Raw genomic sequence first — 25,335 nt, 5'->3', positions numbered from 1 at the left:
GGAGGCTCATTGATGATGACGCATGTTGCAATAATCACCATAAATATGAGCATGGGAGAGCAGCAGGATGAAGCCACAGACCAAAATTGTTAAAACAAGGGATAAGAAGCTTCAATTTGAACAAGGGACCGCACGAAAAGACGCACTTGCCAACTAACCTTTCTCTCCTTTTCTTATTTCCTCTGTTGCACGCACTCCCAACATCAATAATAATAAGATAAGATAACATAAAAATAAAGATTTTCATTTAAATTTGGCAATTAAAGCCTGTCATCTGTGTGTGGGAAATACTTTATTCCCATGATTTGTATGAATCTTTACTGATGATAGTGTTTACCTTTATTAAAATTATTCAGGAGGATTGTTTTTTAAGTTTAAGTCAGACTTAAAAGAGCCTCAACTGGTGGTTAAAAAGCTGCATGCGGCCTGATAGCTGCAGGTTGAGTATCACTGATCACTTTAAGTAAAACAGGTTGTTTCTTAAGTTACAGGTATGAAGTTAGTCTCTCAGCATCTCTTAAGTCTCCGAACTCACCTGGCACTGCTGTTTTCTTCTTCTTTTGTAATTCAGTGGGGGTTAGCATACAGCTTTTACACGTGCTACAGTCACTCTGCCGGAGGTACTTTACTTCAACTAAGCAGTGGTAAAAATAGTGGAGAAAGCTATTTATTTGAAAATAATATAGGTCCAATGACAACTTCATTTTTTTAATTACTGACTAGTTTAATAATAAGAAATCATAACCCAAACTTTATCGATGGCCAGAGAAAAACTCCCTGTTATCGCTGAATTGGGGTCAGGAGAAGCAATCAACTCATAATGGTTCAAATTTAGATTCAGATGCCCCATTTCCAATCCTGTGACCATAAACATAATCCAAATTCTCATCTCTGAAAGATAACGAGAAGAAGACTAGCAATCAGTGCTCATAAAAGAGAATGATTAAGGCTATAAGCTGTATGTGTGAAAGCCTACCTGATATATAACAGTTCTAGTTCATTCTAGAAGAATAATCTGCGTATAAAAATCTTTGCAAATATTTACATATAAAAACACAGGAACATGTATTCGAATGAAAAATACAAAAAAACTTGCCCAACCAAGAGGCAAAACTTTATTAAAAATCAAGCAAAGCCAAAATGAATGCTGTCTTTTTTAGGACTGGGTAAAAAAAAATCAATTCTCAAAATCAGATTGATTCTCATTTTTTAATAAAGATATCGATAAATATTATCCAGGGATCGATCTTCATATATAGGCATGCTCTTTTTCTTGATGACCCCTTGCACCACTGGTCTTGAACTTACATCACTCATGCAGCTTGAAACTTGACCTGCACTCACCACTAAAAGCCAGTAGACTCAGACTCGAGGTTTGAATTTAATGCCTAATAATTTTTGGGGGGGATATCTGGTCACCTTATCTAAATGAGCTGGATTTGCATTTGCAAGATTTGCCACATGAATGTAAAAAATAAGGTCAATACAACTTGTATGTGGCCAATTTTAATTCAAACCTTGATATATTTAATAATGTTTCTGGTTGTTTCTTTGTACTATTTCCAACTGTTGTTCTCTGAGAATCTCTTTAATGTTGAAGCAAAATAGTTTTGTAACTAAATTATCCCTACATCAATGAATCAAATCAAATCAAATCAAATGAATAAAACTGAACTGGGACCTTATGAATTGGAATTACATTAAATCATGCAATTAATGGCAATACCCAGCCCTAATTGAAACTACCTCAAACATACATCTATGATTACAAATATTTCAGATAAACATTGTGAATCACTGTCTTCTTAAGCTACAATCAAAAATCTACATTTAAAATCTCATCAGTTTTTAATATAAAGAGTTGAATGTTGTTCAAGGAATTTGATTTTTAAGATAAATGGTAGCAGGACAATATTATTCAGACATATTATCTTTGAGTCACTGTCTGGCCTTTTAATACTCAAAAGCAGGATTCTACTCATTTTATAGGAAGAAGCTTAGTCCAGTCTTTGGCACAAGAATAAAAAGGAAGCAAGTTTAACCCACTTTCCACAGAGAAAATGCCAAGTGAGACAGCAGAAAACATCAGCCCCTGACGTCAGAGGGGGGAACTGTGATGCAATATTTAGTTAAAGGAAAGAAAGGTTGATGGGAATGACGAGCCTACCAAGGCAGATGGAAGGAACAAATATCTTTTCTTTTGTCTCCTCATCTGCACACTTTACCTGTCAAAGGGTTCAAACAGATGAACTCTTGTTAATCCAATTGCTTCCAGAAGAGTGATTAAGACCCTCAGCCAATATTGAGGCAATGACCACAGTGACAGGAGGCCAGATTGCCAACAGGAATCCCACTGTGTCAGAGCCAGAGCAACACTACAACTCCCACTGTTGTCACAATGTGACATCCGGACAGAAAACAGACCACTTTGGAGATCTAAGTAAATTATCCCCAAGTCATTTTAAACCACCTATTAAGAGCTGCTGCTGAATGTGTGGGATAGCAGACCTAGAAAGCTGAAGGACAGAGATCGAAGCATCTGGAGTGCATTAAGACAACAGGGGAACAGGGTCAATTCACCAGGACATTCATTAGGCAAGCTGTGAACCTGCTGTTTGCATTGATATTGTGTGGGTCTGCATCTTGTTAGCAGGATAATGTCCCTACTGCACCATGTTAATGCTGAAGTTAGTGGCAATTTTGAGCGCAGATACAGGAATAGGCTAGAAAGACATACTGCTATGTTTCAGATATTCTTACTGCTAGTGTAAAAGTGCATTACATGTATCATGCAGAAGTGATCAGTAGTAAAAGACTCTGGTGGAGCAGTTTATTGAGAGACAGGGCTAATTCATCCATTAACATTTAAAGCTGTAGTAAGCGATTTATTTTTAGTGTCATATGCCCACAAAAACAACACAACGCGTCAGGGTCTTGTTATTGAAGCCATCTAACAGAATAACACACCTTCTGCAACGCCTCCCCGTGCTGCACTCTCACTTGAGGAAAACCAGCAAGGGACGGTGCTCCAGCCAATGAGGAGGTTAGTACTTGCAGCCAATCAGGACGAAGGGCGCGTTCTTATTGGCTGCTGTAGTTGGTGAGTTTCCGCCTCTCAGCTCAGTGAGAAGTTGATACAATGGCGGAGTTACCGACGGTGTTCGGTCCTAGGTAGAATTTGTTCATGCTGAGACGAACTCTTTTCTTGCCTGTGATTCGGCCATTGATTTCAGTGGAAAAGGGGAGCAAAATCACTCCACGAGAGCTTTGCCAATGTCAGCATTAGATTCAGTGGACATGCACATTCGCTAGGAGATAGAGGGGTGACACTATGGAGCTCAGGGAGAAGAACGGGAAGAAAGGAGGAGTAGAGGTGATTCTACAAGCTTCTCATCGAATGTTACATACTCGAGCTTTAAATAAAGCAACCTATTCAGAATCTATTAAAACTGCAGTTTTAAATGGGCCTGCACTACAGCTGTGAGGAATTCTTTCCCATGAAAGAAAGGTTGACAGGGCGATCTGTTGGTCAGGGAGCAACAAAAGCTGACCCCAGATTAACCACAATAATGTAAACCAGCTGCTGGATCATCAGGAACTCACCATGACCTCCTACTCTGAGCAGCACCGGAGCATCGAGAACAAAGAGTGTACACAAGGTTGTGACATGTTTCTGACTGTACAGCAGCACTCCAACCTGAAGCAGCCTGGCTTCATGCTGTGTATTTACAGTAGGAGCAGAAACACACAGCTGGGTAGGGGTGTTACTTCACCAGCCTGAAAATGAGCATGAGAGAGTGTTCTTGTGGGTTGAGCTGAGGTTGATTCATAACCTGTTTCATGACAGATTTGACAGAGTGGGTGTCATAAATTTCAATACAATCAGTGATCTGATGGACTGAAAACAGTAAGATTGGCACTGGTCATTTACTTATACAGTGCCTGAATAATTACGCATCTTAACATTTCAAAATAAAAAACACCTGCTATGTCAATTTTATAAAGTCACTTCATTTAGTCAGTTTGACATGTCTATATAACAGTTTGTTGCTAAAATAAGTGAAGTCAAAACAGGAAATGCACGTTACTTAAGCTTACATGAACAAAAAATTTCATAACCTAAGCTGTCCTTAATGTGTTTTTAATTCAATTACCTTTTTCATTTGTCCATTTCTTTGTTAAAGAATTGAGCTTTAGACAGCGAAAGACAGTAAATTTTAAAGCAAGTTTTTGAGTATTTTTAAACATGTTTAAAAATGTGTAAAAGATCTCAAATGGGATGCCCTGATCAGTTTTTTTTTTTTTTTTATACCAATCACCAAACACTTCTGAGTAAGATCGGCCAACAACTCTGGCAATCCTTTTAATATACAGCTGCTGGTTTAGCGGTCGGTCTGTCTACATAGCTTTTTAGCGTAAAGGCTGAAGAATAACCTGATAAATGTGGTGCAACCGTCACTCTTATTCAGTCAGCCTAAGGAGGAAAGCAACAAGTACCCAACACTAAGGACAACTGACATGTAGAAATCTGTTGCTTTTTACCTTAAAAGTGAACTTTTCCTTGTCAGTGGCACCGTACTAGCTTGACCCATTGACCTCCCAATAACCTTTTGTGTAATGTAGATAAAATGATGATTTACGATCAGGGGGGCTGTCCATTGTTCTGTATTTCGGAGTCAGTGGGATACTTTGCACGTTTTCCCAGCTGCTTGTATCGTTCTGTTCTATGTGGATTGATATGATTTGGCAGTAGCCAGTGCTGAAAATAGACCTGCTGTTTATGTATTTCCAATGAAGCAGAGCAAAGTGGCGCTTCTGGGACATGCCGGAGCCAGACTGGAGTGCAGGCAGGGTAACTGCTACAATTGGCTATAGAGAGGTAGTGATTCGCTCTGCAGTGCACTTCAAGTGCAGATCATGGCACAGCTGTTGTATATGGAAATTGGAGGACATACATAAAAGGCAAGAAGTCTCAGAAGATTAATTTAGTTACATTAGCCAACTGGTGAAGTTATTTTACATTTCTGAGAAAACGAAATTTTACCTCATAACAACTCATTCAAGTTTCTCACCAAAACCAAAATATCCTTTTCCTGAAATCATATTTGCAGCTGATGTGATACTATTAGGGAGGTAACTTTATTTAATGCCCATAGGTGGATTTGGTACATACAGAATAATCTGTTACATTTAGCCGAGTCTTCATCAATGATTTTATATTTTATTATTTAATCATTAAGGAAAAAAATACTACAAGTCATAAACATGTATCCCATCACAGTAACCTTAAGTTTCCACAGTCACAAAATCAAAGAGTGTCACAGGTGATCTGTTGCTCTGTGTTTATACACTCATGCCATTATGATTTGTTGTTCAGCTATGTGGTTCCTACACTTTTGAAAGGCTGTTATCTCACTTGACAATGCTGTCATTTTGAATTACTTTAGAGTGGTTGATTTGACTGTTCAGACATGACGGCTTATAAATAATTAAAAAAGCTTTGCTTCCAGTGTGGCATGAGCCCTAAATAAAAATTAAAGCATGACTTTCCTCTGCTTGTGATTTCTAACAGAGGGCTGAGCAGCTCAGACGACATAAACAGCTTATAGGTGTGCCTTTAAGTAAGTGTTCCAGCATGCTAAGCCATTCAGCATGGTCTGTGTTAAAGACGGGAACAAAAGCACAGAGAAAAGCAGATGCAGGATCCACTCCCTAAACCCAAGATCCGTCCTGATAGGCGCATAATGAGAACCAGAAGAGTGTTCACACCATAACACATACAAATCCCCATTCATTATTCATGGCAGATTAGCCTCTTCATTAAGGCAGGGGCGGGGACCAGGGGACAGAGAGGGCATGAGAGAAGAGGAGGGGTAGTCAGTCTACGTATATATAGCTCTGGCTTTCACTACTAGAGCTGAGGCATGTCAACTGTCAAGCTAATCGGCATCCAGTTAGGACAGAGAGGACCAGAAACTATGACCAGGCCAGGCAGAGTCTGCTATATAAAGTTCAGGTCCCTGGGGTCCCCAGCTCTGCCTTCTGCTTTGATACTGTAAACACAATGTGACAAAGCCCTTCTGCAGGAGGCTGGGAAATGTCAGTGTAGCAGAACTGACAACACCACGGCGAGGCAAACTCTGTCAACAGGCCCTGCTAACCCCCATCAGCAGGATGAAGCTTGTTTTGGTCTTATATCACAAAGTGAAACAAAAAGAAGAGTGCTATGTGTGTCAGGGAGTGTATCCTGACCTAATACTGAAGCAAGCCAGCAAACCAAAGTCAAGATGATCCTTAACTGTGTCAAGACAGGTCAAATGGCTTCTTGTGGAGTTATATGGCTGATTGTAACCATTAAAGATCAACACGTCCTCTATTACTGGAACACTCAGAGCTTATCAATGCGGTTAAAGTTGTAATGACAGCTAAAATAAAGCACAGACAACAGGTTATAAGGGCAGTAACCTCTGATAAGAACAACAAAAATGGCCAACCTTCTTTGCTTGGCCTCTTTTAGACTGAATCCACATACATTTTGGTCTTCTAGACATGTAAGTAGACATGTATGTTGGCATGTTTTATGGCACTTTTTAGCATTGGCAGCACGCCCTGAAAGCAAATCTTTCCATCCAAACTGGAAGAGGTTTAAACGTGAAGCGTCTTTTCAGTGAGTGATTGATGATGTGTGCTGTTGTGAAACGCTCCATCAGGGCAGAGCTGTGGGCTTTGTTGATGTTGACAGGTGAGAGAGATTACTTGCTGGATACTGGTCCGATATGAGGGAAAATACATGCCAAGACAGGCAAGATGGCTGACCTACTTGAAAGCTCGCCTGGCTCAAAATTATCCCTCAAACTGGAAGATGTCCCCATGTCTATAATGTATTACTAACAGAGATCGGTCAGCACAATCTTTCCTGACATTAAAACACTAATGACACCTAAACAGGAGTCCCCGCAGTTTAATCATGAGAAGCCTGCATCGATCTAATAATCCATCATTTTGTTTAATTTACCGTTAAGTACAATACATGTTAAAATCCAACCTGTCATCTGAAATGCACTGATGTATCCTTTAAAGACTTACGTCTGATCTTAGCAAGTGCGGCCATGGCACAGATACAAAGGGAAGCATACTACATCATGATGCACAGACACCCAGTGCATAAGGTGTGTTAACACCAATATCCCAAACACATTTTAAGAGAGAAATATGACAAGTGCGTTTGTTTGGTTTCTAAAACGGCTTGATGAAATGACATTGTGCCTGCAAAAATAAAATACACATTATATAACAGCAATAACTGTCAGTGCTGTGAGACTGTGTAAATCGCAGCACAATAGGCCTGTTCGTTTTGTAATTATGTCTGACCTGTAGATACTCGACAGAGCCACCCTGATGGAGCTGCCATTCACTGCACGGATTTACATGGATTTTAAATCATTATGCTGTCGACAAACACCATTTCACCCATTTAAATCCTTTTAGCTCTTACAAAAGACACATATGAAGTGTATTGATTCTTTTCAATGTGCTGAGTTAATGAGCAAGGAGACTATTGGGATTTGCTAAACTGGCCCCTTAGGCAGGATGGATAAAAAAATGTCTGTATACCCTGTTATACTCAAGCACTTTTAAGTACTCTAACAAATAACAGTTCCTGTTTATGTTTACGCTCTGTAATAAACAAGTTCCTTGACTGTGCAGTTGCACAATCACCAGATGTTAGCTTGCTGCAGCTCTGTTAAACATCAGGAGGATTTAATGGTTGAGCTGCTTTTGACCCCTCAAGTCCCCCGACCTATACAATGTCAATATGCCACAGGAGCTTTTCTAAATTGGCTCCTTGACCAATCACAGTTCAGTTAGATTTAGGCGTCAAAGCAACCTGGTTAGGTCAGGAGAAGAGTGGTTTGGGCAAAACCCAGAGTATTTGTCATGTTATTTTGTACACGACTTGAATCATGGTTTCCAAAGTCAAAATCGAATGTTTAATTGATTCAACATTCTTTATTCTGCATCAACTAAATGCTGACTTTACTATCATCAAAATTCATCTTACTACCAGTGATGAATGCCTACTTATCAACTTGAATCTTGATGAGGTGTTTTACAAGCAACAAATTTGTTTGTGTGTTTAGTGACCACAGTCCTGACGGATAACAATACAGCTGAGTGTTGCTGTTTATGCAAAAGGATCCCACCAAGTCTGAAAGGGGAGCCCCAGAGTGCACACCACCCTTTCTTTTCCAACAAAGGAAAGTCTAATGAGTCTGTGACATTGCACTTAAGAGACCGGGTGATGTAAACATGATCCAAGAAACAGAAGCTCTATGGAACCTTATCTGATAAAAAAAAAAAATACATATAACATTGTGGGTTATTAAAAAAAGTTGATAAAACTTACTGAAGGGAAAGGAGAGGCGTGGAGTGACATCGTTTTCTGTGGCGGCTCTATGAAGGCAACCAACAAGGAGGACAACGCAGGCCGGGAGATGGAGCCAAGCCATGCTCATTGTCCACATGCCTCCCCCTCAGGACCGCCAGCCAACTTGCAGTGTTTGCCTTTCAGGTCTTAAGGGAATTCATGTAGAGCGTCTTTTAAAAGCCGTGTTTATTTTCCCTCTTTCCATGCAAGTCTAGGACTTCTTGAATTGCAAGCCTCTGCACTCCTTCAGGCTTGTGGAAGATGATGCTGGTTTGAGATGACGGCCAGAACCTTCAGAACAGGACAGGAAGCATCGACCAGTTAGCCCAGTTAGCTGGGATCTGCAAAGATGAGAGATTGATAATGAAATTAACACTTTATAGCAAGGTTGTAGGATTATACTGTATTCTGAACATACAAATATTAAAATACTTTTTAAACTTTCCAGCAATCTAGAAACTGGTGAAGAAGTAGCACTGAAGCAGGCCCTTAAGCCTCTTGGCAAACAACTTCAATGAACCAGCCTGTCAGTGAACCAAGTCATTATTTGTTCTCCTAATTACACAAATTTATGAATAACTCTCAGACTTAACAAAATTACATGTATGAGTTATGGAAAGATCTCCCCTAACAGCATGCTCAAATAAAGAAAGAAGCTTTTTGTGTGATTTTTCTCTTCTTCCAGGCTTTAAACAAGATTATATCTGCGGTTAAAGGGGCATTGTAAAAAGGAACTCAATGGGAATTCCTTAGCTTTTGGTGCCAGCCTCAAGCAGACACTCGAGGAACTTAACTTCCGCACTAGTTGTTAACAAAGTTGGCACTGACTGTAACAATCTCAAATGATTTTATAAAGATAAAACATTTAAATATGCTATGACTGCATCTGCTTCTAAAACAATATTTGGCAACTAGTTTTTTTTTCTTTTACAATTTTGTGAGGGTCCTGATGCTACAGTAGTTTAAATTCATTTTATTCTGATTAACGTACACTCAGTATTGTATCATAAAGTGAAAACTGAATTTGGATTTATTTTCAAATTTATGAAAAATAAAAAAACAAATTATCACAATTACATAGGTAACCGACCCTTTGCAAACACACTAAGGTGCTTTCTATTTCTCTTGATCTTGCCGAGATGTTTCTACACCTTGATTGGAGTCTACCTGTAGTAATAAGATTGATTGGACATGATTTGGAAAGATAGATAACTCTATGGAAGGCTTTACAGCTGACAAAGCATATCAGAGCAAAAACCAAGCAATAGGGTGAAAGGAACTGCCTGCAGAGCTCAGAAACAGGATTGTTGCGAGGCGCTGATCTTGGAAAGGTTTCCAAGAGCACACTAACTTCCATATTTCTCATATGGAAAAAGTTTGGGACAACCAGGACTCTTCCAAGAGCTGATCACCCGCCAAATTTAGCAACTGGGGTAGAAGGGCCTCAGTAGGAGAGGTGACCAAAACCCCCATGGTCACTCTGACTGAGCTCCAGGGATCCTGTGTGGAGATGTGACAATGTTCCAGAAGGACAACCATCACTGCAGCCCTCCACTGATCTGGGCCCATGGTAGAGTGGCCACGAAAGCCTTCCCACAGTGCAAAACACATAAAAGCTTGGGAGTTTGTTGCAAACTCCAAGTAAAAGCCGAGTGTAATTTCATGTGTGTAACACTGTGGAGAGGCTTCACTAATCATTTATTTTCTTGTTCTTTGAAGGACAAAAGAATGTGGGTTTTTGACACTTCATTAAAAAAACATTTTAGGAATTTTCTTCAGTAAAACGGGCATGCTATAAACCAGTTTTATAATACATACACTGAATAGACTTTACAAAAAATGCAATCATTATTAAATAATATGCATGCATAAAAAACTATATAACCTGCATAACCTTTAACAGCTACAAGACTCAAGGTAATGACCCCTATCATGAAGTCAAAGTCTACATCTTCTATTAAAAAAACGGACCAATCCCTGGACTCTACAGGGCTGAGGTCATACAGTAGGAGTCTATTGCTTTGGTATTAGCAACCATATACAGTGCTTAACAAATTTATTAGACCACCTGTCATATTTGTCTCGGAGACCATCCAGCATCATGAAGTGCTTTAATGCGGACTATTTCATTTTCAGTGAGCTCTCCACCTTTTACCATTTTGAACAGGAATGAGGAATTTCAAACTGAATTCACCTTTTTATACCCAAATTTGAGCCGGCTCACTGGACTTCTCTAAGAAGTCAGAAATTAATCAAGCATAACATTCAACCACTAAAACTCATTTTCATGTGCAGGAATGCCAGTAAATAACTATAATTTGAGATATTAATCGAGACATAATAATGTGCTTTACTATTTTTCAGGGTTTTTTTGTAAATCAGTATATTTGAAAACTCACGGATAACAATAATAATTATATTTTAGCATTAAAAATATAATTTGGGTTAAAGAGCTTCTACATACTGGTGTAGTAACCATTGCAGAAACATAAAAAATGATTTTGGTCATTACCAGTGCTGTTAATTTAGGGCAGCTGTGGCATAAAGCTCACTTTGGTTAGAGTTAAGGTAGTCTAATAAATTTGTTAAGCACTGTAAGTGTAATGATTATTAACAGAATGCTTCATGAATGAGCTTTGCACACTGCTCAGTTCAGGTTAATTTGATAGCATCAGTTACCGACAACCTTGGGGTTCAAAAGCCTTTATCTCTTCATCTGAATGGTTTGTACTTGCTCTATTGTTCTCTGCAAAGAGAGAAAAGGACAAGATTTCTTGAAAATCTCTGTAAAAGCTTTAAGACAAAGAGAAGGGGTGACACCCAGTTAACTGCTCATATTACTGGAATTACAGGACTTTCTGGCCCACAGGTTCCTTAGGTGAACCCTGGTTTAATTACTGTGAGTTGAGAAATGCTGTTTAAACATTTAACTATTAATATGGTTAAATAGATGACTGAAATTTAACTTTAAAAATGTACCTTTTGTTCTATTTAGGATTACTTCTTCATTCAAACCATTCATGGGTGTTGGTCACCTGAATGCAGTAAGACATGAATGGAAATTTAATACAGACATCCCAGTAAGAACTGCACATCCTCTGTTACAGCTACTAGAGGGACCTCCTCATTAAAAGCACCCAATGGGGGATACAGTTTCAACTAAGGTAGTAAAATCAATAGCAAAATGAAGCAAAGTGTAGCAAGAGAAACTCTTCCTGTTTTCTATTAAGAAGCTTCTAAGTCTCAAGTGATAAGCAGTCTGACATTTGCAGGAAACACATCTCTGGATTTGAGCTGGGAGGGTGACAAGAGGGAGTCCATGATGAAGGCCAGACAAGAAGACAGACAGACAGACACATTTCTACAGCAGGAAAGGACAAACTGAACTGTATATAATCAGTTAAGTCAATAAGAACTGAATAACAATAAATAAATCGAAAGAAGAACAGTGAATTTTCCAGCTGATAAAAGATATCTGAAATAAGCCGGTTCTGATAAAATGTATCAAAATTAAAAAGTAGAATAATTTCAACAGGAGAGCTCATATATCAAATTCAATCTTTACATCCACGACTGGTGTTTTTTTCCTGATCGTTAAAAGGAACATAATGAAACAAAATCAAGGATTTCTGGATATTAAAATACTTCATGACAAAGGCCGCTGGGATTTTCAGAAGCCTCAACTTTAAAAAGCTGCAGGCTGGGTCACTATTTTTTGACAATGGCACCCTGCCAGTAGCCTCCCTGATGCCAGTGAATTGTAACATGAAATAGACATCATTAGTGTCCTTTGTGTGGAACGATTCAAAGTGAAACACCACTTGACCGAGAAACCGTGAAGCTAACATTAATTTCTGGGTCTGTGTGACAGTCAGAAAAAGAGGCCCGCATGCATCAAGCTGAATCTGACTGAGGTACGTGGAGAGAGCTCGACTCAGCGTGAGTGAGAGAACAAGGACTCCACTGACAGCACAGAAATCTATATGCAACCCTGCACTTCACTGCTCTTCCCTGCATGATGCATAAACTGAATCATCCCTTTCACTCCCAACACAGACGTGACAGTGTGCTCTGGCTGTGGATGATACTCTCCCATTTCTCTTTCTGTGATCTCCTCTTAAATCTTCCTGGAGTTTCCCTGTGCACTCCCTCCAGCAACATATCAGCTTGACACAATCATTGCACATGTCAGGTTTTACCCACAAGTCATAAAACACAGTGGGTCTAATAAAATGCATTGATTTGTTTTTAATTTTTAACAGGAATAAGTCAAAACTAATAGGATTTTTTTTAAATGCACTAATTTCTTGTTTTAACAGTGCACAACTTAATTTTCAAACATTAGTAAAATACTAAAAATTGCTCTGGATTATATGTATTTATACTGTGGCTGCCTCCCAATAGGCAATTTGATTGGACATGGGGAATTAAAACACAGGGTTTACCAGTTGTGGGACTATATTGCTGATGGTACATATATATAAAAGTAGTATCACCCTCCAGGACGGGGTGTTGTACAAAATAACAGCACAGCTGTCCGGTCAGGTCAGGTATGGGAGCATATGCCTGTTTGGCACTTTGCCATGTCAATGTTGGTCCTGTACTGCTCTGGCCTCCTGATGGCCATCCTCCAGGCTTGCACCAGGGCCAAGCCACCCCTCTCCAGGTATCCTCCCAACCGCCCCCTACCAAACCCACCTGGTTGCCCCAGGAGTCAGGCCAATGTCTCCTTAATGTCTTTTCTCATTTTGAACAATTCTCAGACAGCTCAGTGGAGAAATTTGAGTCCCATCAAACATTTTGCTTTTTACACCTCCCTTATTTTCTTTCAATCTATAACAAGCTCCTGTTTCTGTGGATAAGTTCATGCCATAAAGTCGATGTGCCCAAAGTTCCTAATGTCTTTCAAAATAAAAGCACACAACCAAGCAGGAAGTCAGTTAGACCTGGGTTTTAGTCAGTGAAGAGAACAAAATGGAACAACAAAACATGTCAAGAGCTAAATGGTGAAATTTCAAATTGTCTGAAAAAGGGGAGATTATTGTCAGTTAAGAGAGATACACAGAGATCATTGAAGATCTTCAAAAATACCTAAAGTTAATAACAGCATGTCTTTATCCAAACAAGAAGTCAATTACCATCAGTTTAGGACAGTATAAAAATCCATAATGAAGCTAAAACAGTTATAGATGCATATAGTGTCATATCTTAATAAGAAGGGAGATCAATTAACTATAGAAATTCTGAGATAAATTGTGGTTTAAAAATCAAACCATCTGACAAACCTAATTTGATGTAAAAGACTATCTCATGAGGCAGATATGCTTACTGTTTCAAACACTCAAAATGAAGGCAAACTTACACAACAGTCAAACTCAAGATTTACGAGTGATTTCACTGCAGTTCATAGATTTCTGTTTTTATTAGGAAGATATTTTATTAGAACCAATCCAAAATGCACAGGAAAAGTAAGTCACAACTTGTTTTTTTTAAATCTATTTCTGAAGTCAACAAAAGCAAGTAAAGTTGCTGGCTGTAATTTAGCAACTACTCAGCTGTTTGGCTCCTGCAGAAAGCCCTCCTGGATCCATTTTTCCCCCAAAAATAATGTAGTTTAAGGGAAATCCTTACTAATGTCCATGAGACCCCTGAGAGTCTGTGACTAACCACATCAACTTCCATCAGTCAGAGGATTAGGGGAGCCTTCAAGTGGCCCAAGAGGCAAAAAAATTCACCTACCTCTTTCAACCCCTTGCAGCTGTACGAGCAGAAGACTACAACTCAGGGACATCCATGAGGGTGAATTAACATTTTCAACCTTGAGCTTCCCTCACTTAGATTTTATCCTGACAGCAAGAAGGACAAATCAGGATTTTGAGGAGCAGAAGTGGTAACTGAAATATATATTGTGAATCTGGGTGAGAAATAAGTAAAAACTGAGTTTTGACTGTTGTGCTGACGATACTGATGTCCATACATATGAGTAAGAGCAATAATACCGACAGCCCTTGAAATGCATAGAATAACTTGAGGTGTGAAAAGGAGCATTAAATAACAATCCTGGCAGTGGGGAAGAACTTTATAACAATTAATGTATTCAAATAAATGCTTGTGTGGAGAATAAAACTACATTTCCTTCAATATTATAATAAACTTGTAAGTCAAAATGATACTTCCTATATAAAGCTGTCTTATTATAGGCATTGGACATGCTGGGGAGAAAGTGTAAGCATTGTCCGCCAAAAAGAGGAACTAAGGTTTATATTTAACCAAACAGGACATTCTGCTTCACACCAGTCATTTCCAGTAATAAAGCTCCTGGAGCACAATAAAACTCTCACTGTATGCCACTTAATGGACTGTCCAATGACAGCACTGCTTATTAGACTATGAGGAATATAAATAGCAGCAGTGCATATTATGCTGTAACAGGTGGCACTAACATTAGCTCTGCCATCCGAGAAGAGCGGGAGGGATCAAGGCTTCCTGAATTTCCACACACAACTTGTGGACTGGAAAAGTGTTGACAGATAAATACGACCTCTTGGCATGCCTGTCATCTCAGGCGGCCACCTGCACACACATACACTAGCATGCTTGCCACCTACATTCCAACCATTGGACAACCTAGGTCACATGCTCCCAGATGTGGCCTTCAACCTGTGACCAGCCCTCCTCCTTCCCCACCTCCACACGGCTGAGGGGCTTTCAGATGTGTTAAAGAAGCAGATGTGAGAAGTGGAGGATGGCGTCTGTCAGGAGAGGCTTTAATGGAGGTACACTCTCGCACATATGGTCAGAGTGGCAGTTCACCAGGAGGGTGATGGTGTGGGAGCGTCGTGTTGACACAGTTCTGCACCCTTCCTGCTTCCTTCCCAGCTTATCTGTAATCACTCATCCAGATTATAAAACGTCTATGTCATGACTAAGTATCAGGGAAGCTGTAGTAGTAGGCGATTTTGTTCAAATTGGCTTGGTGACAAATACAAACAAAGGAAACCTTTATCCACACATCATCCCCATTACAGGAATGGAGCTTATTGACCCCAGTAAAATCCAAAGTCTATAACCGCAACTCTCAACCTTTGGCCGTTAAATCCCCTTTTAAAACAAACATTCTACGTCCCTTTTGTCGCCAAGGGAGTCCATTTTATTTTAGACCAGCCTGAAAAAAAAAATCCCTCATATTGGCACAAGTTTTTCTTAATCAAAATAAGTGCATAAAAATGGTCATTACCTTTGATACAGCAATTCATAGTAAATATGTAATATAAGTCAAAATAACCATAATAGGATATGTTTTCATAATCAGCCCTATTTGTTACTGACTTTCATGCTAACAAGACGGCATATTAAATGGATATTTCTGTATTTTTAAGGTTGGGTTGAATGAGGTACTTGGCAATAGTAGTGGCACTGATTTCAGTGAGCGATGCCACTCTAGAAAGATTTGCTAGTTGTTCTGGCAGGGAATTTATTGTGTTTTCAAGCTGTTCCTTCACTGCTCAAAACATGCTAGGATACAGAGCACTGCAGACCAAGCTAGTGGTGACACTTTTCAACAGCTTTTCTGCTTCATTAGGTAATTATTCTCATTCTGTTGAAAAGGGGTACACTGTTAAGTAAATAAACCTTATGGAAGGGTGTTTGATTGAAAAGACTCATCAGTTAAAGACAACATGTTTCCAGGATGTGGATTATAAGATTCATATCCTGAGTCTGGACTTCACTGCCATGCAGGCAGAGAGCTCAGATACGGTACTGCTAGCCAAACTGCAAACTCTACAAGGCAAAAACTAGAGATGCCATGATTTTAAAAAGTCAGGGTCGATCAAATAACATATTTGAAATAACAATTTGGCAGATGGCCAACACTGAAGTGATGGTTCTTTTATTACTTCTTCTGCTATGACACTCCCATAGTGCCATTATTTCACTCATATTTGACCATGAAAACAGCTCAGAGTTTATCCAGCAGGTCACATCTTCTACCCAATGAAGAACCTCTTCTCTGAATTAGTTAGATGTGCTAAATACTAGAATAATGACAACATGTAAACATCAGCTACTGACAGGTGCACGCCAACATTACTCCCAGACTGTTTGACAAAAAGACAGATATTGGATGATATGGATGTTAAAACGACACAACTATGCATCTCTAGCCAAAACACAGGCTACTAAAAGAGCTGCAAGTCATGGATTCTGCTGGAAGCAGGAAGACAGTTCAAACATCCCTGTGCAACTTCTGTTGGTATTAGCTTAATATCAATAACTTTCCTGTCTCTTAGTGCAAAATCAAAAGACAACACTGGCATTTTGATCACTTACTACCTGAATGGCACTGGCATCATAGCAGTATGTTTACATTAGCTGCGGTTTGACAGCTTGTTGGTTCAAATTAATGTCGTTTTCCCTTTAACTATGACACAACATCCTGCTTGTAGTTGCTTATCTACTGTCCTCTCATTTACATATCAGTCAGGAAATGATAAAGCACTGGTATTTCCATCATGTATTTGGTAACTGAGTCACAAGGCTTATTTTACTGCTTGATAAACCGAAAGTTGCTACATTGTACTTGGACTCTTTCAAAGCCATAATTTAGTCCTTTGGATTAGGTGTACAGCTAATATTTCAAAACATCTCCTACCAAGCCCTTATTGCTGGGATATTTCTCACAATGAAATTATGGACTTCCTTGTAAATTGTGTAAATTGGTAAATTACACAGAGTAAGTAGCTGCTAACTACATGCAAGTGTCTTCATGCTAAATCTTATGAATTGCTGGGGAAACCCAATGAGGTTACCCATTTAATAGAAATTCTGTATTTCTGATGAGATGACTGAAGTCTGTGGAGAAATACCCTCTCTTTCCTGCCCGACCCACTTTAAGCCCAATCCCCAGACCCAGCTAAGAGTTATTAATGGCTCATTTTTCCCTGAGTGAACCATAGAGCAGTAATTATGACCATATGCTGTTCCAAAGACTTTTAATTGGCTAATTAAAATCTTATTAAACTATTGAATGGAGATAGGGGACATTTTGAACTTAAGGTTCAAGGGAGTTATATCCATCAAGTCTGCTTCTCCTCTGGGGCTTGTGACACGTGGCCAGAGGTTGAGAATTTTATCACAAGCGATGACTTCTTCCAACATGGCAAATTTAAAGCTAAGAATGTATTTATAGATAACCGTACAATATGGCTGTGAAAGTGGATGAGCGTATTTCATCATCTCTGTCTTTGAAAGCCATACAAGGGTCTAAATCAACCCCGTTTCAGGAGTGAAAATATTTGAAAATGATATTCCATTTCATTCCATTTCCCCTCTGTGCAAATTTCCATAGCAGATGTGAAGCCAGCAGAAGCAGCTTGCTGATGAAATGTTAAGTAGCAGAGCACAGTCTGAAGCTGGGCCTGCTTTAACTATCAAGGCCAAAGTGGGTGAAAGAAGAGCAGAAAGGTCTCTTGACAGAAAAGTGCATTAAAAATCAGAGGGAAGGAGCTGAGGTAAAAGACCGTTTTTCCTTCTGCAGGTGTAAAAAGCATTTCTGGTCATCTGATCAAACCCTCTTAATAAGATGGACATAACCCAACAGTAATACTTTATAATACCATACCAATATTATCATACAAATGATTTTGTCATCTTTTTCCAGCACTCAAATCAGGGCTATTCCTCTGGTTTAAATCTATTCATGCATTTTCTTACAAAACCCTCAAACACAGTAAATACTGAAGGATGAGGCAGTAATGGTGTATTCTCCTTCTCTGAGCTCTTTTCAATGATTCAGTATTAGCTGGACCACTTTTAGAAACCTCTGATCTTCCACTAAAGGCTTTTTTATTAGTTACAGCAGTTTTACTGAAGTTACATTTCTTGGTCAGGTCAGAAGCACCATCATATTTTTAAGAGTCCACAGTGAGATCATTTTAAATACTTTGATGCTCTATTGGCTTCACATTTTTCAATAAATCACTGGAATTCTTAACAACTGTCTGGAATTCTTCATATCTCAAGTGCATTCAACACATTTTTGTAAGATTTTTAAGCTTCTTTTTCACTGTCATATTTCAACACTGCTCTTTAAAGAGGAAAACAATTTTCCACCTGTCTGGCTTCATCTTTTATCTGAAGCTATTCCTCAAAGATTTGCTTAAAAGCACCATGTTTGCATTTCAAATGTATTTATTCTGCTAATCTCCATCTGTGGACATTTAAAAGAAAGAAGGTTTAACTCAAATATGGAAATTAAATTTCTCACATTAATGATTCAGCATCCACACTAGTGCTACCTCAGGACTTTTCTGTACCAAAAGTGGAGTTTCCATTCAACAGATTTTATACACATTTTTAATTTGTGTATAAAATACATGAGTTGAAGGGCTGCAAATCCAAAAACCCTCAAAATATTGCATAGTTTTTTTCCCCGGAGGAGGTGGAAAGTTGGTGCACTGACAAAAGGAAAGTGCAGCTTTTTGCTGTAGGGAATAATCGATGACGCCTCTTGATGAACACCCTTAAGAAAGCACATAGGGCTTAAAGAGAGTAAAATCCTTGATAAAAGATAAATCCTCAGTTTTCTTATCAATTCACTAGCTTCCTGGAAATAGTCTTGGGCCATAATGAACCCTTTGCATTTTGATTCTTTTTTCATGAAGAACATCGACTTCTACTCTCCCTGTTGACTCCAACACTTGCATAACATTGTTGACTGATGCACATAAATGTGCATTGCTTTTTGCTGCTAATCTTATACGTTGTTTAAAAAGATTTACATGTGCTACAGACAGTTATAATATATCCATGTAAAACTTTATCATTATAATTATAGTATAATTATTAATGCTTTCAAAATGGACTGCAAACAACCACCGGCCTCAGAAGGAAAAAAATAATTAGGGCTATGATAGGATTAAATAAGTTTAATTGCAATTAATCTCAGAATTTCTGTAGTTAATAGGGGTGTAATGGTACAAAAAAATTTCGGTTCGGTAAGTACCTTGGGCTTGAAGCCATGGTTTGGTACTTTTTCGGTACAGTACTTGAAGCGAAAAAAAAAACAAAAAACAAATATATATAAAATTAAATTGTATTAAAATAAATAGGTTTAATAAATTACATTTAAATTATTAATAATGCTGCAACCTCCTTCCAAAAGTTCTTGAATTATTAAAAATAATAATAAACAAATATATTTTTGAATAACTAGGTTTTTTAAATTGATATATTGACATATGTATACTCATTCTTTAAGCACTAAAATTTCCTAGCCAACTTGAACACATCATCATACAACCATAAGTTAGCGTTTAATTTGCCCTTTATGTTGCATCTTAAAATAACAATATTGGCATTTTAAACAGTTTTTCTTTCATTCTGAATTTCTGATTTGTCTTGAGCACTAGGTGGTAATTTTAAAAATTGAACTTTAGGTGTATCAAAGATTAAGCTTTGAATATAATGGAAAAGGAACTTGTTATGGACTGAAAAGGAAATCAGGAAAAAGTAAAAAGGTAAATGTTTGATGACACAAGGTGCTCAAGGTTCTCAGGAGCAGCGGTGTGCTTATTTTTCATCACTGTGGCTGCAGGAAGACTTTGTAGAGGCTTAACTAAAGTGTGCATAAAAAGGACGATCAATCATATGATCAAGCATGACTAAAAAAATGAATATACTGATTTTTAAACTAAATGTTATTCATGTATTAATTCTGACAGCCCAATTTAAGGTAACATTTTGTAAGGAGAGTTTTATGTTAATACCAAGTGGCAACCTCTGTTGTTGCAAAATGAAGCAAATGCGTATGTGCAAAAGTAGCTAAAGGGGTCTGGCTGCAGACTGTATATTTCTAATGGCCACTTTCACAGACTGCTCATCTGAGACGCCATATATCTCAGAAAGGAACTGCGGTAATTTGCAACGTACTTCCAGTTGTATATAAATATTTTAAAATTCAACTAACTTGTAAACAAAGTCTGGCAGTTACATTCACAAAACAACCACAACACAAACACTGCAGAGTAAGAAACATTTCGTAAATAAAACACAGAAAAAGGCCAGCGTCCTAATTTGGGACTAAATTTTGTATTGATCATTTTAGAAGCAGTTACATGAAAACTGCATTAGCTGTAGCTAAAGCTAACATTAGCTACATAATTAATGTTACTATATAAGCCAGTGTAGCTAAGTTAGATTTAGCACACAAGCTTTAGCAAACATAGCTAAGCTAACATATCTAATTTGGACTACGTATCTAAATAACATGCATAGCTGCATTGTGCGATAAGCTTTAGCTATGTAAGCTTCACAATCTACGTAGCTACATTATCCATAGCAATGTGAGTTTTAGCAAATGTAGATAAAGCAACTTAGCTAGCTGCTTTAAGAGCTCAGCTCTAGCTCTGTTAGCTCCCTTGCTGTGTAATCTACGTAGCTTATGCAGCTAATGGAGCTATGTAAGCTACATTCACCCTATGGAAAGTTTTCATTGAGGATGAGCTTTGTCCTGTAAGCAGACTATTTACTCAGCTTTATCAAACATTTTGTTACTAGGTTTTGCAGGTCAGGTTTTTAACTTTTAACTGTTGGGATACTAACCCTTATTCTAACCCTAAAAAGAGGTTTAATCTGATTTTATTTCTAAAGTTTAAGCATGTATTTCTGTTCTGAGAGAAAAAGCGTCTCAGACATCTCAGATGAACGGTTGTGAGAGAGGCCTTCAGAAATCAACGGGCTGCAGCCAGACTCTCTTGAATGTAGCCGTTCCTCGAATGTCCATGAGAGGCTAGCTGAAACTGTTTTTTCCCCGATAGAAGCAATCTACAGTGAATATTACGAAGTCGAGTCCACTCCCTAATCACTACCTTTAGGTCTAGAAGTCACTCTCCTGCACAACATTCTCTATAAAGTCAAGCTGTCATTGCTAAAACAAAGCATTTGCTTTAAGCGCCACATATACAGTAGTCACTTGATAGTAAGTTGTGTAACAATCTGAAGCAGTCAAAGAAAACGTGACCATATGCAGTCCAGTCTAATAAAAGCTAATTCAGCAGGGACTTTTATAAGACCAGTATAAAAACACAGTGTGATATTGTTCAGTCACTGTTTAAGATATCACGGCGTGTGTTTTTATGAGGGGTCCTGGCGTCAAACAGACACAGGTGAGGAGCTGTTTCAGCCCTGGCTGCTGTAAGTAGGTCAGGTCTGCTCAGACACTCACTTCTACTCTCTCTGTCTTCTCTTGTTTGCTATATGATTGTGTCTGCATTTAATGAAGTGGATTCTTGACCCTCACAGCAGGTGCTGATCACAAAGCATCCATCAGAGCAGCTTCCTCTCACTAGCTCTTACTTAACTTTACTAACTAGATTTGTTATTGCTAAAGCTGGGTCTATCATACACAGCTACAGCTCTACAGCTGTTACTACAGGCAGTTGTGCTTCACTGCATTTTACCTCAGCTGTAGTTTTAAACTGATCAGAGCACAGACTTTAACATAAGAACAGACAAACCCATGATAAAAGGATAAATTCCTAATACTATCAAACTCTGACTTGTGGATAATTCATGTAAAAAGTGAAGTGCGCATTAACAAAGCTGACCATTTAAACGTTACTACAGAACTGAATTATTTATCCTCTATGAAACTGATTAGGCTGGTGTGGCGTCCATGAAAGGCCGTAAACAAAGCAGCGTGGCTCTTCTCCTTTGATGTCCGCAGCAAGAAGCTGCACGCATTCCAGTAGCTTAGAGGCTTAGACAGAAGCTCAGGCTATAGGGCATTGGGCAAAGAGCTGCACACATCCATCACTGTGTGAGAGCGATAAAAGGCTCAGAACGTCCACTCCTCCACATGTCCATCAACGACACAATCCACTGACACGCCTTACACGCTACTCAAAGACTTGTGACAGTTTACGAAGCACATGGAAACCTCAAAATCAGACTTAGAAGTTAGAAGTTACTCGAGTTAGTCACAAACTTATAGATTAATCCTTCATGGTGATGTCTTGCTCACCTGTTAAATCAGATTTTTTTATTGTTTATACCTGTAAGTCTGACATCCATGCCCATAGGCAATCTTCTTCTTATTAATAGCTAATCGCATGCATATTTCTCCAACATTGCCTTCACCTGTAGCTATGCTGTAAAGCCATTGAATAAGCACTAGTAGAAGGGTCCATTTCTCATCACTACAATAATTCAAGTCCAGCTTTAAGACAGATTTGATCACTCTGCTGATTGGGGGGTGCGTCCCAAATCGAAGTTTGTCACAGAGTTATTTGACCTAATAATCCTAAAGTGTGTGGCGACACAATTATTTTACTGCTTTCTTTTGCATTGGAGATTTTGAATCATAAATATTAAACACTCCCTACTACCAATGAGAGCGTCCAGACGGGTAGCATCACCAACCAGATGTTCTGTATTTATAAGCTCACTGAAATAAACACAACTTCATCTTAATCCCAATCCAGATTTCACCCTCATTTCTTTTGCTGTTTTTTTTTTTTAACAGCAAATGTCCCACCTGCAAGGACAGCCAGTTGAGAACTTTGATTTTCCATCATGTTTGCTTTTCTTCTGAAGTCACGTTTGATCACATGAGATTCTGTGAGGTCTCTAGGTGGGGAATCTTCACTGGCTATGTCCGAAATCACCCCCTATTCCCTATGTGCACTATATTGTGAATATGCCATTTTGTAGAGGTGTCAGAATTCTGAATGAGCATTGTTATTCACTATATACTGCACTTACTCTATCTCACAATGCAGTGTGAAAAGCAGTGAACGACCGATGGTCACTAGCCCAGCAATATTTACCATCATGCATTGCGGACTGGTTGCTGCTCTCAAACATGATGGACAAATGAGAGGAGCACGGAAACACATATAAAAATTTTTTTAAAGCTTTTTTTGTTTGTTGGTTTTATCCAGTGTATTTAATATAAATAAAAATCTTAAGGATTTAAAAAGGAGTAACTTTTTCCCCCATGAGAATTACAAGACATGAGACCATCATCTTTATGAAAAAATAAGTGATAATACACACAAAAATGTGTAGCTACTATTTTACCACTAATTTCAATCCTCAGCCGTTGTCTTGGAAATCTACGAGCCATTGTTGCGAAAAGTTGCTCACTATACAGTGGATTGGGAGTAGGGAATGAGTGTGTGGTTTTGGATACAGCCACTGTGAAACCTACAGATGGAAGGTGTCTGTCTCACTGCCTGTCTGAATTGTCTGGTGTAGTGATTCCCCTGATTAATAAGTCTAATTTAAAAAGAAAAAAAAACTATATATGAAGTTATCCACTGAGTTTGTTTTAACGCCAGTGTCTTTAGGTGCTCCTACAATATACATAAAGCATATTCTTCAACCGCATGCATTGCTTTGACATGAGGATGACTCTACTTTGTTGCCAAAGGAGACCCACCTTGCCATAGAATTATTGAAGCTCTGTCATATATTACAATAATTTACCCTGTCAAAGTGTAGTTTAATTACATGTAGTGTACATTAATGTAGACACTTTTAAAGTGTCAAATATAACTCTATATGAGTTTAATCGACACTGTCAATGGTTTTTTTTAATTTAAGTAGATTTGTAGACTTGTACTTTCACTTTTACTGAAGTAAATGTTAACCAGAGCAACTGTACCTTTACTTGAATACAATGGCTGTGTAATTTTTCCAACTAGTGTCATGGTTTAACTGGTGTTGGATTAACTCATGACTCCATTAACCATGCTGCTTGTTTCCCAGTATTAAAAGTTTATCAGTGTCTTTGGAGACATCAGTGTTGCTAGGAAGACTTTGCTGTGCCACCATGTACTTTTACAGAGATTAGTATCATAAAATAAAATGTAGGTGACTTTACAGGTGCCTGATCACAAGAAAATAAAAGGCTATGGGTCTTTACTTGTTCTTTGTTACCCAACAAATATTTTCCAAGTAATGTTAATGTCTCTGAAAGTAAGCATTCATATTGAAAGTCCCTGTCTGTAAAACAAAATATGATGAATAAAAGGTTAATATTTCAGTCTCATTTTATGGCTGTCAATGGTTTTGGTGGGCCCCATAAGAGTTTCAGTGTCTCAAATGAGATGCAGCATACTGAAAATCAATTAAAACTGTCCTTATGTCTGTGGTCTCACATGATTTAAAAGACAAGACAACAAACAAGAACCTATTGTACAACAAAAGGTCAAAAACTAACCATAAAACCTCATACATACAGATAAGCAGTGCATTTCCTATCTGGTGGCTTAAATGATGTACATGTTAGATGAAATCAACTCCATTTCTTTCAACAGATTTCTATTTCAAGATTTCTAAAAAAACTTTTAGCCCATCTGTCACAGACCCATTAAGCTAGGCAGCCTTCTTTGAGTAATGCTCCAGTTCATAATGCTCCCTAAAGCCGTTTTACTCCTTAAATCAGCTTCTAAACAGCTTTCGTAAAAACACAAAGAAACTTAATCAAGAACATTACAAACCATGCAGTTCAGATCAGAGGCAGTACACAAGAGTTGCGCATTCAGCCAAACAACTGTTAACAGGCCTGCGTTCACTCTCAAATCAGCTTTAATAAGCATGTGAAAAAGGTTTAAAGGCAATTCAGTCATGTACAAAGTAATTCCAACTGACGATGCCTCAAGCTCAAGTATATGTCTTGCATGCCCTGCAGCCTGCAGGACATTTTTAACAAGAAAAAGAATAAAGAAAAGAAAAGGATGGATGTGTCTTCAAGCACATAGTTATTGAAGCAATTTAAATTAAGTATTAGAAAGTCCTTACATGCCTTTAAACAAATCCATTCTGTCTTTATAGACATATCACAACACATAAAATACATCTCTAAGGGATACAGATTGCAAAATGTGCTGTTTTGTGTTTAT

At 38.3% G+C, this 25,335-nt stretch overlaps 1 protein-coding gene across 1 annotated transcript in view; it reads right to left on the bottom strand.

The window, feature by feature from the left end:
• Positions 1 to 25,335, bottom strand: part of sema4ba (sema domain, immunoglobulin domain (Ig), transmembrane domain (TM) and short cytoplasmic domain, (semaphorin) 4Ba) — a 61,863-nt gene that overhangs the window by 24,172 nt on the left and 12,356 nt on the right. The window contains exon 2 of the mRNA XM_041796158.1: positions 8,408 to 8,769. Within this exon, the coding sequence (XP_041652092.1) occupies positions 8,408 to 8,525 (118 nt within the window). The 5' untranslated portion in view covers positions 8,526 to 8,769. The remainder of the gene's footprint in view (positions 1 to 8,407; positions 8,770 to 25,335) is intronic.

This window comes from Cheilinus undulatus, linkage group 9, assembly GCF_018320785.1.
Source record: "Cheilinus undulatus linkage group 9, ASM1832078v1, whole genome shotgun sequence".
NCBI classification, from domain to species: Eukaryota; Metazoa; Chordata; class Actinopteri; order Labriformes; family Labridae; genus Cheilinus; species Cheilinus undulatus.
This window is presented reverse-complemented; position numbering and strand designations above follow the sequence as displayed.